Raw genomic sequence first — 16,975 nt, 5'->3', positions numbered from 1 at the left:
AGTTTCCCAATACAGAACATGACAGAAGAGGAGTTGAAACATCAAAGCTCTTTCCTGTCTGTGACTCCATCCACAGCGGTCGAGGTAAAAGCACACAGCCCGCATGAGCGTGCGTTTGACTTGAGAGATGCCACACTTGATTTATGATGCTTCTGTGAGGGCTGCTGGGAGCGGGGAATAGTTTGAGGTGGCATCGTAAAGTAGAGCAAAAAGTTTGTGAAAAATGGCTTTTCTCTGCTGTTCTAAAGTTATTGTAACGTCTGGCCCGCAAACTAGAACAAAGGTAGAACTTGTGAATGTCTTTTGTTTGACGCAGCACATCGGCTCTGTGGTTTTTTGGACACGGTTTGGCCCTCGAAAAAGAAATTCAAAATAACAAGACCTCCATCCTCCACAGACGTGTGTGAAAATCTGTCCATCCTCTCGGTGAGACCGGTGGGTGCGCGTACGGCCCGCCGCCCACGCCGCTCCTCAACACGCATGTGTGTGCCAATACCAAATGAGAAAGAGCAGAAAAAAGTGGGGAAGTGGGAAAGGTTGGAGATGGAGGAGGTGCGGCATGTCACCATGGCAACCAGCTCCGTGGAGCTTTAAGCAGCGCGCGCGAGTGTTAAAGCGCTTCACAGCCGTATCTCTGTTTATGGAAACGCGCGCTGGGACACGCCAGCAGACAGCCATCAAGCTGTGAACCGCGTTGTGCCAAGCCAACGATATCTCAAGCTGGCTCTTCATTGCGACTGTGGAGAAAAGGGGGTCATCGACGCTCGATAAAAGAACGTTTTTTGGGGGAGCCGCTGGCAGACGTGATGAGCTAAGTGGAAAAGGAACCGAGAGACGTATTATACTTGACATTTGGAGGATTATTTATTATCTCCTCCATCAAAAACCAAACAGACCTTTAACTCTTCAAAGACATTCTTGCATAATCACTTGTGAAACAATCTTCATGATTGTGAAAGCAACATTCCGTGTATTAATGAAATGCCTCCAAACACTGCCAACGACACAATCCACTAATGATGATAAAAACACAAGATGAAGAACAAGATTCTGTTTATTATTTTGAATGATTGGACACGACACACAATCTTTCTTCTGATCATCACTCGACTCAGAGGTGATGATTGTTGGTCAAACACTGATAGAATGCCTCCAGTCTTAACAGAGAAACGTCTTAATCACAACCGTTTTTCTGAAACTAGGCTACAGTAAATACAGTCCAATCGTTTGTAGTAAAATGAGGTGACGGTCAGATGGAGGACGGAGCTACAGCTTCACCGGCTTCTCCAATGAATGAGCGGGACATGAATATTGTGCGTGAAAGTGTGTACAAATACACATCTGTGATATTCTACATATAATAGTCAGTTCCTAAGGCAAAGCTCTGCTCAGAATATCTCATCAAGCACACAGCGGGGATGAGGGTGAGGGGACTTATATTATTAGCATTTTAACATCCAGCCAGAGGTGATGAGAACCCTCAACAGTGCACTTAGCCTCTGGCTTTTCCAACAATTACACTTGATGTGCTCGAAATCATCTGTAACCCTATTTTGACTTCTTAAAAGTTTACGTCTCACTTCAACACATGTCCCACTGAACTAACCGGCCACATAAAGAGCCTTCAGTAATGACAGATGATCATCAGATGGGCTCAGAAGAAAGAGGTGTCCGAGGAAAAGGCCCCGGCGAGCCGGAACTCCTCCCGCATGAGAACGCAGAAGAGCCGCTGCGGCAGAGATTTGGAATACGGGGCGGGGCGCGGCAAGCGGGTGCGGAGCAGAATTTCCCGTCCGGCAGGAGGCGGAAAATCCAGAGTAGCTTTTCTGTCATCTGGAACTGCAACGCTTTCATCCTCCATCGGAGCCAACAGAGCGGCCTGCACACACCACCACATAAAGTACAGTTACACACACACACAGGCTCACAATAAAAACACAAAAAATGAACGTTGTACATTCATCATCAGCCTGCTTTATCAGCACAATAAGGACTTACAGGAACTCATCGGTTCTATTTACCAGAGTATTGGGGAGAAACAAAAGCACATTCAGTGAGACTCAAATGAGATCCACTGACACACATCATCTGCGATCAGATACGAGTGATCACTGAACAGTCAACATTCTGCTCATATCGGACTACATTCTACACATCATCAGTCACGTCTACAACTGTTGAACAACACCAGTGCATGTCCAACACCAACCTCCACATCCAGCAGAAAACGCTTGCGGTGAAAAGAATGAATGTAGAGTCAGAGAAAGACGATGAGAATGAAGGAGAACATGAGGGTAAATCAGAGTGATGTACTGTGTTTTACCTCATCACAGTAGTCAGCCAACTTGACAAGAGTGACACACAAGGAGAGAAAGAACAAACAAACAAAAATATGAAGAAAAACCAAACACGAGACGAAATCAAATCATGCTGCTTCATGCTTTACTGCGTCTCACATCAACATCATCATCATCATCATCAAGCCTGTTTTTACAACCAAACGTCTGGATTTACAGTCATTCTCAGAGACACGCACGCCAAAACACAATTTAGGACTTTAATGTTCGGAAAACTGTTTGTTTCTTTATTTCAACAGTATTTATACTTTATGCTAATATATAATTTATGTTGATAAAGTGCATCACAGTAAAAACCCTGCACACGTTACAGAAGGACTGAAGGGTTCAAGATCCTAAAAACAGGCTTGACATGCAAAATATTTGATTTGATTAATTCTGGAGTAAAATAAGAGCTGGATATGAACTCCTCATGATGTCTACACTGCTTGTAAAGATCATTCTTATAAAATGAGACATAATTCAATTCAATTTGATTGATATAGCGCTTTTCACAATGTTCATTGTTCCAAAGCAGGTTTACAGGAGAAAATAAGGGGAACTGAAAAACACATAAAAGGTCAAACACAGCACAGCGCATGTGTGTTTATAGAACAAGCAAGATTATTCTAGTAAATAATATCTAATAAATGCAGTCTCCCGGTGGTTTATTTAGCATATTTTGCATTAAGTGAATGCTTGGCTGAAAAGATGCGTCTTTAATCTAGATTTAAATTGGGAGAGTGTGTCTGACCCTCGAATAGTATCGGGAAGGCTATTCCAGAGTTTAACGTAACAGCAAATAAAAGTTCTGTCTGTCGTCCTCACCTCATCTGAAACCCTGATTTCACATCATTTACATTCAGATGTTTGGGATAATTATTGCCTTGCTATTTACAGCCTGGCAACACACAGGCTATAATTTAGTCCTCACACACAGACGCACACACGGCATACATTAGTGTGTGTGGGGGGGACTGAGGGAGAGTTCAGGCACACAAACTGTTCTCAATGTACACTTGTGAGAGCCTCACTGGAACACATGTGACGGCCGTCTGAACAAACCAACACATAGATCTGATATTTCGACACATTCTCAGCGTGTTTAACTGTAGATACTGAGATCAAATATAAGACCGATCTAAAGCCACATCAGCATCTTCAAATGTTCTTCTTCACACTGATGGGGCTTTAGTCACATGACTAAACAAAAACACCTCGTGCCTTTCCATTGTATCTTCACTCTTTCAGTCCACACTACAATGTAAAAAGTGCATTTTCAAACAGATACGTCTGGATCAGTGTCGAGACCTAAACCTGGGAATGAAACGGCATGTGTAGTGAGAGGAGAGAGTTTTTGTTTGATTACATCTGAGTCACCTTAATGAAACATCTGATGCATTTTATTCACAGCAAAAACAAGCTCCTTTATTTCATGCAATCATGCTGTGAGATGTCATGTTGTGTGTTTGAAAGTGTCATGCAGTCATCTCAGACCGCTGAAGGATTTAACACAGAGATGCCGGCGTTACATCAGAGGGATGCTGGGAGTTTTCAGATGTTACACTCGCACCACATGTGCATGTGAATCCAGCAGCACTGTGTGAGGTGTGTGAGGTGCATTTACCCGCTGAGAACTGACGAAAAGCTTATGGATGATGCTGCCAGCAGGACCCCGACCTGCACCGATAACAGACACCTCCGGTTCCTCCAACAGACAGCTCACGAACCTGAGTGACACACACAGAGAACGACTGAGCTTTGCTAAACACACACACACACTGCATGGTGTGTGTGTTCCTGCGGGCAGCTCCGGGTCTTGTCTTAATGAGGCCGACGTGTCTCTCTTGACCGGCCCACTGTGACTCCGCCGGGGCCGCTGGGAACTAACGAGTACCAGGAGAATTTCCTGACATGCCCTCGTGCCCGTCATCCAAACTCCATTCACCACTTCCACTCTCCCGCACCCCCGCCCAACACACCACTTTAAAGAGAACATCCAGCCGTGTTCAACACACGAGAGACGCTGTGAACATCATCTTATGATTTGTGCCGAAGTTACCGAATCACACAGAGATATCTGCCCCACATGGATCCGCTGGTGTAAACGCTACGATCATCAATAACTCGCACACAACATCTGATTCTAGAACCTGTCTCAGATTCACTCAGACGCTGTTATTAATTGATGAGATCTAAGGTGGATTTAAAGGCAGAAAGGAGTGAGGTGCAGGTGAAGAATGACAGAAGAACAGTGTTCACCTCTCCAGCTCCTCACAATCCTCTTTCTCTGCCCCACCGATGCCAAACTTTGCCTTGAGCGAGCGAGCGCGAGCGATGACGGCCTCCAAAGACATCAACTGATTTATAACCTCCTGAAAACACACAACACATGACTGTCACACACGAATCCAGTCACAAGAGTACTTGAGAGGAACACAACCACCTCCAGCTTCTTGACGTCAGGGTTGGGCTGGTGAAGCAGTTTGCTGGCTTGAGCCGTCACCTGCTGGAGTGTTTTAGGCACAGACGGGATGTCTTCTGTCGACTCTGGACAAACATTTATGTTATGCATCATTCTTACATCATTTACTGTTCACTCAAAACATCTGTGTGTGTAAAGTGTCATACAAACCTTCATCCTTTATTTTAAGAACAGAAGCGTGTAGGACACAGGGCAGCAGATGTCTCATCAAATCAGACGGTTTCTGCACCGCCAGATAGTGTAGCACCTAAACATACACGTTAGTCAGCACGTATCTTCTTAAATATAATGAACAACTCGTATCACAAGCCATGAAGAAGATTGTTTTTATAGTTTTCTAATTGTGGGCATCACTAAATTTCCCCACAGGAAGGTGCTGTAAGACTTTCTTTGTCTCAGGAAATGCAAAGCCATTTAAACAGAGTAATGTTTATAAAGCGTGTCGGAAGCGTTCATAAAGTCAGGTGAAGTGGTTCTTCTCCTCCAGCACAACACAACGGAGCACATGTCACTCTCAGAACTGGACACACGGCTGAAGGACGGACAGATCCCACGACCTGAACTAACTCTCTTTCCACCTGCCAAACAGAGTCATGTTAACCCACTTCTGATTAGCTGCTCTACAGGAGTCACATGACCTGTTTTTCACAGCACAGGCGTGATGCTTTTGGGCTGCGAACCCAACGCTCTACCAGCTGAACAACAACCCAAGAAAGTGTTTGTTACGCCGTTCTTCAGGTTCTGACCTTCTCAGCCTCTTTGGTGTCATCAAACAGTCTCTTCTGTCGTCGTGCCGGCGTGGCCTTCGCTGTCTCCCACGCCTCTGCCCACATGTTACCTGGGATCTTCATACGGGCGCTCAGGTCACCCCGCACAGCCGTCCGTCCCGCCTCATCGGTCACCTCCTCCTCGACGTAATCTCTTGGGGAGTACCAGCGCACAAAATCCTGCAGGCAACAGCCCGGGTTAGCCGCCTGTGGAAACAAACACACACAAACTAAAATACTAAAGTTCGTATTCTGATGTTATTTAGGGGAATAAAATCTCTTGGATTATTGTCAAAAGAAATAATAATACAATCATGTATTGAAATAAGATTGTATTTGCTGATTAGAGGTCCAAACGCAATATTTCTGTCCATTCATCCAGAAACGAGAGTTCAGGGGTTAATGTCAATAAAGAACGTGAAACCTATAAGCAAAACACAAGAGTTCGTTTTGATTCGAGTTTTGGGCTCCAGATCTTCTGACCTTTACATCATTTGCTTACTTCAGAAGTCCTGGAAGACACACTGTAAGGAGGTGAGACAGTTTAGAGAAATGAACAAAAGAAAAACTTGAAAGAAAATGAATTTTGAAAAATGAAACATTATTTTGAAGCGGAACCTCTCGGGTGAGCAGGTCAGATCTTCAGTTCAGCTCTCATGTGGTCAGAAGAGACGGCGTGAAGCAGATCTGGGCTTTAGGAGAGCGGTGCAGAGGGGTGCGAGCGTGCCGTCACCGCTTTAAGACGGCCCATTCATCATATTCATATCTCTGTGCTCTCCACCCAGAGGGAGATGATAATTAAAGGCAAAATGCCAAATGATGCTTGGCTAAGCACAATTACAGACAGCGCTGATGCTAAATTTAGAGGCCATCTTCAGCTAAAGGGGCCATTTGCTGCCATGGCTGCGCTAGCAGCAGTCCGCCGCTGCAATAACAACACACCGTGTGTCTGCTTAAGAAATGCAGTTGTACAGGCTGTAGTGAGACAAAAAAGACACAAAATGTCACCTTTCCCCATCGCTCTCATCCCCCGGTGTTGAAGAACGAGCATCTCGCCTCACAGTGATGAACAGGAAGTTAGAAATGAGGCTGAGCGTACTGTGCTTAAGGACCATTCCATTCGCTCGCTCTTCAACACAGCAGGATCTGATGCTTACGAAACCATGGAAACAGGAGGCTTTCTCTTATTACTGTAGGGTGGGTTCTGCTTTAAAACTTTCAAAAGAGCTGGAAACGTGTCATTGATCAGCTGCAGATATCAATCACTTGACTGTGTAAATACTGTAGCAATGACATTTACACTCGTATCATTGAATTAAACTGTCTAAACATCAAACATCAACAATGTTAGACTTCTCTTTTAATTGACTGACTATAGAGGGTATGCACTGACGTCACTTTCCCACATGACCACGCCGGAGCCCCCTTGAGTGGCAACATGGCTGCTTACAAAAGGAGAACCAAAGAAACCGGAACTAACACACCCAACTGACTCGACGGTGATCCTTAAGATTTACATACGAAGCAGGTGTCCTTGTACGCTGAAATACTGCACCGAATTGCAGTTCCTGGTATTTCTTTTGCACCTGATTTCAACACCGGGGAAATACGGAAAGCTTTAAAGCTACAGTTTGTAAAAACCGCCGCTAGAGGGCGCACGATCAAAACAACAACAATGGTGTAGCTTGATGATGCTGTGAAGGAGCGTGGAATGATGGGATCTGTTGTCGTCAACTTCACTGCTGATGGCCATCAATCAGACGGGAACGACAAATCATGTTAGCAGATGAGGTAAAGTATTAAAGTTTTATAAATGTAATAGTGGTCCATAAATAAGTGACTGCTCGAAACAAGTTAGTGGCTTGCTAGACGCTAGACACTACTTCCGCATTTGTCCACGACACTGTTGTCATGCGGTTTCTACGTCAGTAAAGGCGGTAACAAAGGGTGACGCAGATATGACGCCATTGACAGGCGACAGCACAGCCCCGTGTCACTGTTCAGAATGGAGATTTTCTCACGATTTAGAAGTAGTTGGAAACATTTGAGATATTGTAAGTACTCAGCTGAACAAAATATATAACACTAGCCTAGTGGTTTTTGGATATTTTACTGCAAAATTGTTACAAACTGTACCTTTAAGTAAACATTTTCTGCTTGTTTAGCTGAATCTTGGGGGAGTCGTGGCTGAATCTTGGGGGAGTCGTGGCCTGATGGTTAGAGAGTCGGAGTCGTGACCTAATGGTTAGAGAGTCGGACTCGTGACTCGTGACCAGAAGGTTGCCGGTTCGATTCCCAGAGCCGGCGGGTAATGACTGAGGTGCCCTTGAGCAAGGCACCTTACCCCTACTTGCTCCCCGGGCGCTGCAGTGATAGCTGCCCACTGCTCCGGGTGTCCGTGTGGTCACCACTTGCTGTGCGTGTTCACTACTCTCTGGATGGGTTAAATGCAGAGGTCACATTTCGGGTATGGGTCACCATATCTGACTAATAGGTCACTTTCATCTTACAAGATCTACGTTGGTCTTCTAAATGTTCACGGTGTTGACAATACGTTTGTATGTTTGTATGAAATACATCTGCTTAGAATGTTATATAATAGAAATAAAACGCTGGGAAAAATTGACATTTACGCAACATATAAAGGTAACGCTATTATGGTATGGTTCAACAAAAACTATTTACCCAGGTTGATATGTAATGGTTAGCAAACATGCACGTTCCAGTATTGCAGCGATACATTCACTTTTTTTTCAAGAAATCTGTACGCTATCACTAACATCTCCTTCACCTTTAACATCTGCTCAACTGTACATCAAAAACAAGCAGAGGTGGTTTCCACAAGACCTCAGTTAGCATCAAAAGAACATGGATCAGCTCATGACAGGTTTAAAGGTAATATCACACATAAAGATCACAGAGATCGTTTGAGTTGAGTGTAACTGTGCACTGTGGGTGAGTAGATCTTTATCAAACTGACTCCAACACACAACTCTATCAACTGTCAACACCGAAACATCTTCTCACCTTAAAGGACTCCATGTCTGACAGGAGACATGCGCTCTGCATGCGGGCTCGGAGCTGAGCTCCTTCAGCTGATGTGCCCAGTTTAGCCAAAACCTCCGACTGTTCCTCCAGCAGATCTTCGGTCATGGGTGCAGGCTCCTGCGTGACACAAACACAACAACACTTCACTAAATACATTCATGATGAACCACACTTTGGCCAATCAACCAACTGGCAATTAAAAATAAAAGTACCTCAAGAATAGTCTATAGCACAGAAACACTGAAACGTTTAGGGTCACCTGAGTGAAATGTTTCCGAACATTTACTATTATTTTAAAATGTGAATAAAAATATTAGAAAGTCACCCTAAACATTTGAATTGTAGTGTACAGTATATTAACTGTGTTTTGTAAGGGATAACGTCCAGGCAGCCGGTTGTTATGGCAGAAATAATCCACGACAGTGTGATCAGGTGAAGGTGAGGGTCTTGTGTCACACTGAAGGGGCTTATTTCACCATAACTGCTTGTACATTATCCAGTTTATTACACGCCTACTTGCCACATGAGAGAAAAACTGGACATAAAATGTGAATCTGAAATATTTGATCAGCTCATTTTTACCGAATGCAGACCTTCTGTGAGGAAAAGCCCTTTACTTTTGGTTTTAAAGTAAGAAACGACGTTCAAACGTCACGAACAAGCAATTTGGTTTAATCGTTATAATAAATTAAATATAATGTCATATATGTTATTAAAAGACATATTTATAATACATTTGACAAAAAAAAACAGTCAAAATGATTTGTTGCATCCTGGTTACCGTGTGTTATTAGTTTTGAGCGGTTGTTATCTGGGAATAATGAACCTGCAAATGTCGTGACTGGCCAATCAGAATCAACCATTCCAACCAGTCGTGTCATAAATTTTGATAAATAATTGTGTTGAAAACTGCGGTTCTAGCTGACTGGAGGGAAAGATCAAGAGAAAGATGTGACTTGTAAATAACAATGAATATTTTTTATAAGAAAAGTATAAGACCATACTCTTAACTAGGGGTGTAACAATACAAAAATGTTACGATGCGCATCGTAGAGAGATGGGGATATTTTATGATATGTTTAATTCTATTCGTTCAGCGGTCAAGACGCTACCTGCTCTGCGCCAGCGCGTCACGTGTGCTTATCTCACATATGCGCTAGAGAGAGACACAAGACACAATCTGTGTCTCCAAGTGGTTTACAAAGCGTCATACTTTTCCTCACAATCGCCGTTAAAACACAGCAAACTTGAAGCGTGACTGCAGGCGAGTCACCCCCAAACTCATTACAAAGGCAGCACAAACGTGTTTCAATGCCAATGTTCATTTATCCGCTGACGTGAGCTGCTGCATAACGTCATATGTATGGCGTTATTTTAATGACAAATGTCCCGAGCGCATCATTACAAGGCGAGAGCGCATTCTTGTAATACGAGCATGCGAATCTCTCCGCTCGCACGCCAATTTCCTTTGCTCATGCACAAAACTGGACGTGCGCTTTCAATTATACGCTGCTCTCTTATGAAATTTCTCTCCTCTCGCTCAGTGAGCGTGTGCGCACTCAAAATGTGTTCCGTGCGTCCACGAATCTATTGGTACTCTTGCTCTCGAGAGGTCCTCCTGTGTGTTCCAGGCATTATAGGCTGTCAAAAGTAGTAAACCAATCAGGGATAGGCTTCCACGGCGGGCCAATGAAAACGCGACCTCTTACATGGCATCTTATTGGTTGAAAGTGACTCGACGTATTCAACGAAGCAAGATGGATCCACCCCGTTCTCAGGTAACAATATTAATATATTTGATGCAACATTATTAATCAAATGTATATTAGAAATGAACGGGGCATTAGGATGCTTTGTAGGCTACATATAAACATCCTAGTCAGTTTAACTACCATGTTATTCAGACAAAACAGGCCAACACCCTCAAGTTCGTGTGGTCCTCATGCATGTCGTACACTAAACATAGTATTGTCAAAATAGTACTAAAGTGATTACCGAACAATTTAGATTGGTGTCTTAAGTTAGCTTTATTCTAAAATAATATTTACTACAAGTAACGGTACATATCAAAACAATAATAGCACTGGAGTATGATCCTCCCAAGATGGCAGCGCAACATGCAACATAAGGCATGACGTCAGCTTCACACTCATCATGGTGACGATTTTAGATTATTTTAGCATTTTATTTTATAGTAACAGATTTGGAATGCATTTGGAAAATCATATAATATTCTATACCTATTTGGTTATGCATTTAATGCATTTGCAGACAGACACTGTAAGTTTCCTGCATCGGGCTTCCTGTTTCCTGCATCGCTGCCGGCGGCTTGTTTGTATCAGTGCACTTACACTTCGCTCTAATATTAGTGTATTTTATTATCGTTAATTATTATTGTCGTTGCTAACTTATCCTGATATCTCAATAACCCTGTTCTTGTTATTTACTTGAAGATTCTAAACCAAAAGTGATAGTTAACTTAACTCCGCTAGCTTGCTTTCTGTTTACACTGTGGAATATCATCTTGCCTCTGGTTTGTCTTGTGTGCTAACTGTTTCTCTTTTTAAGCGAGTATACTACGATTCATCGAGCAACCTTGGTAAGTTGGAATTGCACTTCAAACCGGGTGAGTTATGGCTTCTATTCCTATTATTGTTACTTGCACCTCATCTCATATGTTTAGCTTAGCCTTCTCTGTCAGCTGCGAGGGATTTATATGCGATAAATGCAGGGAAATAGTTAGGCTGACAGAGAAGATCTTAGAATTAGAGTCTCGCATCCAATCTTTATCTGAGGATAGTAAGAGTTTAACGACGATAGAAAACACTTTGGATGCGAGCAACATTAGCGCACACAGCTCGGTTCCGGTTGAAAATCCTCCGCAGCTGGGAAACTTCGTGACTGTGAGACGGCGTAGTCGCAGGACAAAACATCACTCGACCGTTCCGATTACAGTCTCGAACAGGTTTGCCCCGCTCAGTGACGCACCGACTGAGAAACCTGCTGAAAGTGCCCTAGTTATCGGTGATTCTATTGTTCGGAACGTTAACATAGAGGCACCAGCCACCATAGTCCAATGTTTACCGGGAGCCAGAGCGCCTGACATCAAGTCAAATTTAAATGTGCTGGCTAAGGCTAATCGTAAATTCAGTAAGATTGTTATTCACTTCGGCACAAATGATGTTCGACTCCGTCAATCGGAGATCACAAAAGATAACATTAAAGAGGTGTGTGAGCTCGCAAGCAAGATGTCAGACACTGTAATATTCTCTGGCCCCCCTCACTGTTTATCGTGGTGATGAGATTTATAGCAGATTATCATCACTAAATGGCTGGTTGTCTGAGTGGTGCCTGCAGAATGATATAGTTTTTATAAATAACTGGAAGAGTTTTGAGGGCAGACCTGACCTGTTGAAACGAGATGGTCTCCATCCCTCCTGGGCTGGGGCTTCCATCCTGTCTAGAAATATGGCAAAAAGTCTTAATAATGCTAATGCTAAAGCTTGACTCGCTGGGGCCCAGGTCAGGGAGCAGACAGAATGGCTTAACCAACTGTCTGCTTGCCGTCTCTTGTAGCAGAATAAACAAAATGTACAACATGTAATAATCCGTTCTCCCAAACATCACAAAATAGAGACTGTGTCTGTCCCCCGGATATTCATGCATTTGTGACCTCAAGACTTGACTACTGTAATGCACTGCTTAGTGGTTGTGCTGCAACATCAATAAACAAACTACAGTTAGTTCAGAATGCAGCTGCCAGAGTTCTAACCAGGTCCAGAAAATACGATCACATAACCCCAATGTTATCAACCCTTCACTGGTTAACCCTTCAACCCATTAAGTATCGTATTGACTTTAAAGTTCTTTTAATTACTTATAAAGCCTTAAACGGTTTAGCCCCTACCTACATAACAGAGCTTCTACCACACTACAACCCATCACGCTCTCTAAGATCTCAAAACTCCAGACATTTGATAACACCTAGAATAACTAAATCCACCAAAGGGGGTAGAGCTTTCTCATACGTAGCACCTAAACTCTGGAATAGCCTCCCCGATACTATTCGAGGGTCAGACACACTCTCCCAATTTAAATCTAGATTAAAGACACATCTTTTCAGCCAAGCATTCACTAATACATAGCTAATGAACAGCAGCTACGCTAATTATTCTCTTTCTGTTTCTGCCCTCGCCTCGGGATGCCCATCCCGAGGTAGGGAGAGATTCCGCCAGGCCCAGATGAACGTCATATGCCCATCCACAACTAGAGATTACGCCAGCTACATCTGAAAATCCCGTGCCATCCTCCTGCGAGAGCCTGCGGACTGACTGACCATCCAGCTCCATCCAAGGCAATTCCATCACCACCCAAGAAAAAGGCGACCATCTGGCCGGCCCAGCTCAGACAATTCCATCCCCAACCGAGAGCAAAGACGGACTACCTGTCACATAAATGCTAAATTTACAATACTTGGTATTTAATGCTAAACTTACATCACACGACAGCAGTTTGAAGTTATGGCTGCACTCAGTGACTTTGATTGGAGGTAGCTGGGTGGGTGTTGTAGGGAGTGGGGGGGCTTGTTGGTTGTGGTTCGGGGCGTTTCATTTGTTGGGACTGTGTGGGTCTGGTCTGGTTGGTCTTGTTTTGTGGTCGATGTCGGACAACAGAGGAATAAAGTTAATTATGCCATTACTACTTTTCCCTGGTTGTTCCTCTGTTGTCTGTTGTTGATCGCGGAATGGGACCGGGTTGGACCTGCACGGTTTCGGCGGGTGGGGCTTCCTGGGTCGCGGCTCGTGGGCTCTCCCTGTTCTTCGTGGACGTTGCTCGGTGGCTTTGGTCGGGGTCACTGAGTGCAGCTATGACACGTCAGAGGAGATCTGGCCCTCCCGGCTGAGCCTGGTTTCTCCCGAGGTTTTTTTTTCTCCATTATTCATCATTGGAGTTTGGGTTCCTCGCCACAGCAGAGCAGTGCAGTGTTGGCTTGCTCACCGGGAGACTGCATTTATTTATTTATTCATTTATTTATTAGATATTATTTATTATAATGATCTTGCTTGGTCTATAAACACCATGCACTGTGCTGTGTTTTACCTTTCTGTGTTTTTCTTATTTGCTCCTGTAAAGCTGCTTTGGAACAATGCACATTGTGAAAAGCGCTATATAAATAAAATTGAATTGAATTGATTATTCCATTAAACATAAATAATGTGTAAACCTCTTAACTAGAATGTAAGGTAATGTTAAACAACCCATCATTTTGGGTTAAAACAACCCAGCATAGGTTAATTTAACCCAACTGTTGGTTCTGTCCATATTTTTCCCAACCATAGGTTGAAAAACACCAGCATTTGTTTTGAGTATATATGCAGTATCAACCCAGTCTCAAGGCAGTTCGTGGTATAGACACAAAATTTGGAATCTGTAAATTCGTGTTCATGGACACAAATATCCCAATTTTTTTGTGTCAGTGAGCACGACCTTTTTTAATATCACTCAGCACTACTTTCTTTTCGTGTCACTCAGCATGACTTTCAATACACTGACTGCATGTGTATTTACATTTATATATTTATAACCCAATATCAAAAGAAGTCCTACATAAAATCACAGCCGCAAAGGCTACTTTTGCTAAAAACGTGAATATCACGAGGTGGCAAAACAACGATAAATGGCTCTGCTAATCCCGCCCCTAACCTAACGTCACAGGGGAAACGTGAAATCATAACAAAATGTACCAATGAGATCGTAGGAAATAGGAATTCACACGAATGAGNGGGGCACCATGAGGTCTTAATACGCCTCTGGATCCACCACGTTCTCAGGTAACAATTTTAATATATTTGATGCAACATTATTAATCAAATGTATATTATAAATGAACGGTAAGGGAGCGTTTGGTATATTGCATAGAAGTTCAGTTTTATGCCCTGAACTTCTGGAACACTGAATGCAGAACACTTACAGTGTCTGTCTGCAAACGCATTAAATGCATAACCAAATAGGTATAGAATATTATATGATTTTCCAAATGCTCCAGTGCTATTATTGTTTTGATATGTACCGTTACTTGTAGTAAATATTATTTTAGAATAAAGCTAACTTAAGACACCAATATAAATTGTTCGGTAATCAATTTAGTACTATTTTGACAATACTATGTTTAGTGTACGACATGCATGCGGACCACATGAACTTGAGGGTGTTGGCCTGTTTTGTCTGAATAACATGGTAGTTAAACTGACGTTTATATGTAGCCTACAAAGCATCCTAATGTCCTGTTCATTTCTAATACACATTTGGTTAATAATGTTGCATCAAATATATTAATATTGTTACCTGAGAACGTGGTGGATCCATCTTGCTTCGTTGAAAACGCCGAGTCACTTTCAACCAATAAGATGCCATGTAAGAGGTCGCGTTTTCATTGGCCCGCCGTGGAAGCCTATCCCTGATTGGTTGACTACTTTTGACAGCCTATAATGCCTGGAACACACAGGAGGACCTCTCGAGAGCAAGAGTACCAAAGGATTCGTGGACGCACGGCATGCATTTTGAGTGCGCACACGCTCACTGGGCGAGAGGAAAGAAAATTTATAATAGAGCAGCGTATAATTGAAAGCGCGCGTCCAGTTTTGTGCACGAGCAAAGGAAATCGGCATGCGAGCGGAGAGATTCGCGCGCTCGTATGACAAGAATGCGCTCTCGCCTTGTAATAATGTGCTCGCGACATTTGTCATTATAATAACGCCATATATTTTGTGTTTCTCTCTTGTTTAACACACCTGATTTAAATCGCCAGCTCGTTAGAAGAGAGCTCAATGAATTAATCGTTCCGATTGACGTGCTCCCTGACCAGTGTTCATTGCTCTCTACTCACTGCACACAGGAAATCAGCTGAAGTTAATTTAAGAACACGAACACAGCGTCGTCACACAGACAAAACCTACTACGGAAGTTTGAAGGGTTATTTAACCGTAATCTTGAGATTTGCGTAGTCACGCTTAGTGCCCTTTGGATGGAACATATACGCCCATTTCGAACTGGAATTATGGCAGAATATCTAGTGATGTTTACTTCGCAGGGCTCTTATGTGCATATTGACAATCCTCCGAAGCGGTAGGAGAAACATGCAACATATGCAGAGCGGGGGTCCGCAAGGACCAGGATTGAGAACAGCTGATCTAAAGAACCAGTGAATTGAAAAACCCAACAACTGGAAGGACGTGCTTATGTTGTTTGCGCAAGATTTTGTGCATCAAAGTTTTTCAAAGAACATTTGAATTAAGATCACTGAAAAACACTCCCCTAGACCAACGAGCCAATGGCTCCAGACCAAACTGCAGTCTTGGACATTGGGCAAAGACAAGGAGGTCAGGGTGTCATCATCAGACAATAAGTTTGGTTTTGGTCAAGTTCATCAATAAAGTTGCCAAACCACAGACTGCTTACCCCTTGTACAAGCTGGTATTCAGAAACACACCCCTACACCGACAAGCCAAAAATATCAGGGGACTTTTAAGTGTGAGGCCATGCACAAAGAAAAGACGGTAAGGGCACTCAGTGCACAACAAGTTTTGTTTCATCAAGATATAATCTAACCACATACTGATGACCTCTTATACAAATTGTTAGACAGCAAACAGTAGCACTTTACAGCATTCTGAGGACGTTTGTTCTATTTGCATGTTTCTGCGTATTGGAACATTAAACAGTTGTATTCCATGGTGGTTTAAGCGCTTCTCGATGAGGGGGTATAGCTCAGTGGTAGAGCATTTGACTGCAGATCAAGAGGTCCCCGGTCCAAATCCGGGTGCCCCCTTTCGGGTAAACCTTTGAATTAGATGTCACTGTTAAAACTAGCAGCCGCGATCAACGGGAAACTAAAAAAACATGTACGCTGTGATGTGTTTGTATATTAAACATTTACATATGATGGAGGTATAGACGAGGCAGTATAGATCGGTGGTAGCTCAGCCTGCGTTCCTCGTAGGGGAATTAGCTCAAATGGTAGAGCGCTCGCTTAGCATGCGAGAGGTAGCGGGATCGATGCCCGCATTCTCCAGTGACGTGTCTTGTTCTTAGCCTCCGACAGGTAGCTTCACAAGCAGACAAGGAGAAACCATGAACGTGACACCCTTTTCCAAACCTCAAAACAAGATGATGCAATATTTTGATGACACAATGAAAATGGACAGTAATGCACCCGAAACGGCAAAGAGCTACATTATCAGAGAGTTGGGCTCGTCCGGGATTTGAACCCGGGACCTCTCGCACCCTAAGCGAGAATCATGCCCCTAGACTTCAAAGGCCCTGGTATTTTTGGCTTGTCG

General features: G+C 43.3%; 1 protein-coding gene and 2 non-coding genes across 4 annotated transcripts; 2 read left to right on the top strand and 1 right to left on the bottom strand.

Annotated features, from left to right (window-relative positions):
• Nucleotides 1–1,036: 1,036 nt before the first annotated feature.
• Nucleotides 1,037–8,807, bottom strand: LOC130555801 (rab3 GTPase-activating protein catalytic subunit-like). Of its 2 annotated transcripts, XM_057336269.1 has the most exons (8): nucleotides 8,616–8,773; nucleotides 5,568–5,795; nucleotides 4,972–5,068; nucleotides 4,783–4,886; nucleotides 4,599–4,711; nucleotides 3,964–4,066; nucleotides 2,324–2,344; nucleotides 1,037–1,879 (listed from the first exon to the last, which is right to left on the bottom strand). In XM_057336269.1, exons 1-8 carry the CDS (start codon nucleotides 8,739–8,741, stop codon nucleotides 1,655–1,657), a joined length of 1,017 nt encoding a protein of 338 aa, XP_057192252.1. In that variant the 5' UTR covers nucleotides 8,742–8,773; the 3' UTR covers nucleotides 1,037–1,654. The 2 variants fall into 2 exon arrangements, with proteins under 2 accessions (XP_057192252.1, XP_057192253.1); XM_057336270.1 differs by lacking the exon at nucleotides 2,324–2,344 and having other exon boundaries at nucleotides 8,616–8,807.
• A 7,585-nt stretch (nucleotides 8,808–16,392) lies between these two features.
• trnac-gca (transfer RNA cysteine (anticodon GCA)) lies at nucleotides 16,393–16,464 on the top strand. The gene has a single exon. It is a non-coding gene; the product is annotated as a tRNA-Cys (tRNA).
• A 170-nt stretch (nucleotides 16,465–16,634) lies between these two features.
• Nucleotides 16,635–16,707, top strand: trnaa-agc (transfer RNA alanine (anticodon AGC)). The gene has a single exon. It is a non-coding gene; the product is annotated as a tRNA-Ala (tRNA).
• The last annotated feature ends 268 nt before the right edge of the window (nucleotides 16,708–16,975 follow it).

This window comes from Triplophysa rosa, linkage group LG6 (assembly GCF_024868665.1).
Source record: "Triplophysa rosa linkage group LG6, Trosa_1v2, whole genome shotgun sequence".
Lineage (NCBI taxonomy): Eukaryota > Metazoa > Chordata > Actinopteri > Cypriniformes > Nemacheilidae > Triplophysa > Triplophysa rosa.
Note: the sequence above shows the minus strand (reverse complement) of the source record. Positions and strands in the feature narration are given on the sequence as shown.

What these genes read in the sequence shown, in the direction of transcription:
- LOC130555801 (XM_057336270.1), bottom strand. Translation starts at nt 8,792, where the DNA reads ATGTATTTAGTGAAGTGTTGTTGTGTTTGTGTCACGCAGGAGCCTGCA. An exon ending in CTGACGTCAAGAAGCTGGAG is followed by an intron (nt 4,712 to 4,782) that starts GTGGTTGTGTTC and finishes GTGTGTTTTCAG; the next exon opens with GAGGTTATAAATCAGTTGAT. An exon ending in GATTGTGAGGAGCTGGAGAG is followed by an intron (nt 4,067 to 4,598) that starts GTGAACACTGTT and finishes TGTGTCACTCAG; the next exon opens with GTTCGTGAGCTGTCTGTTGG.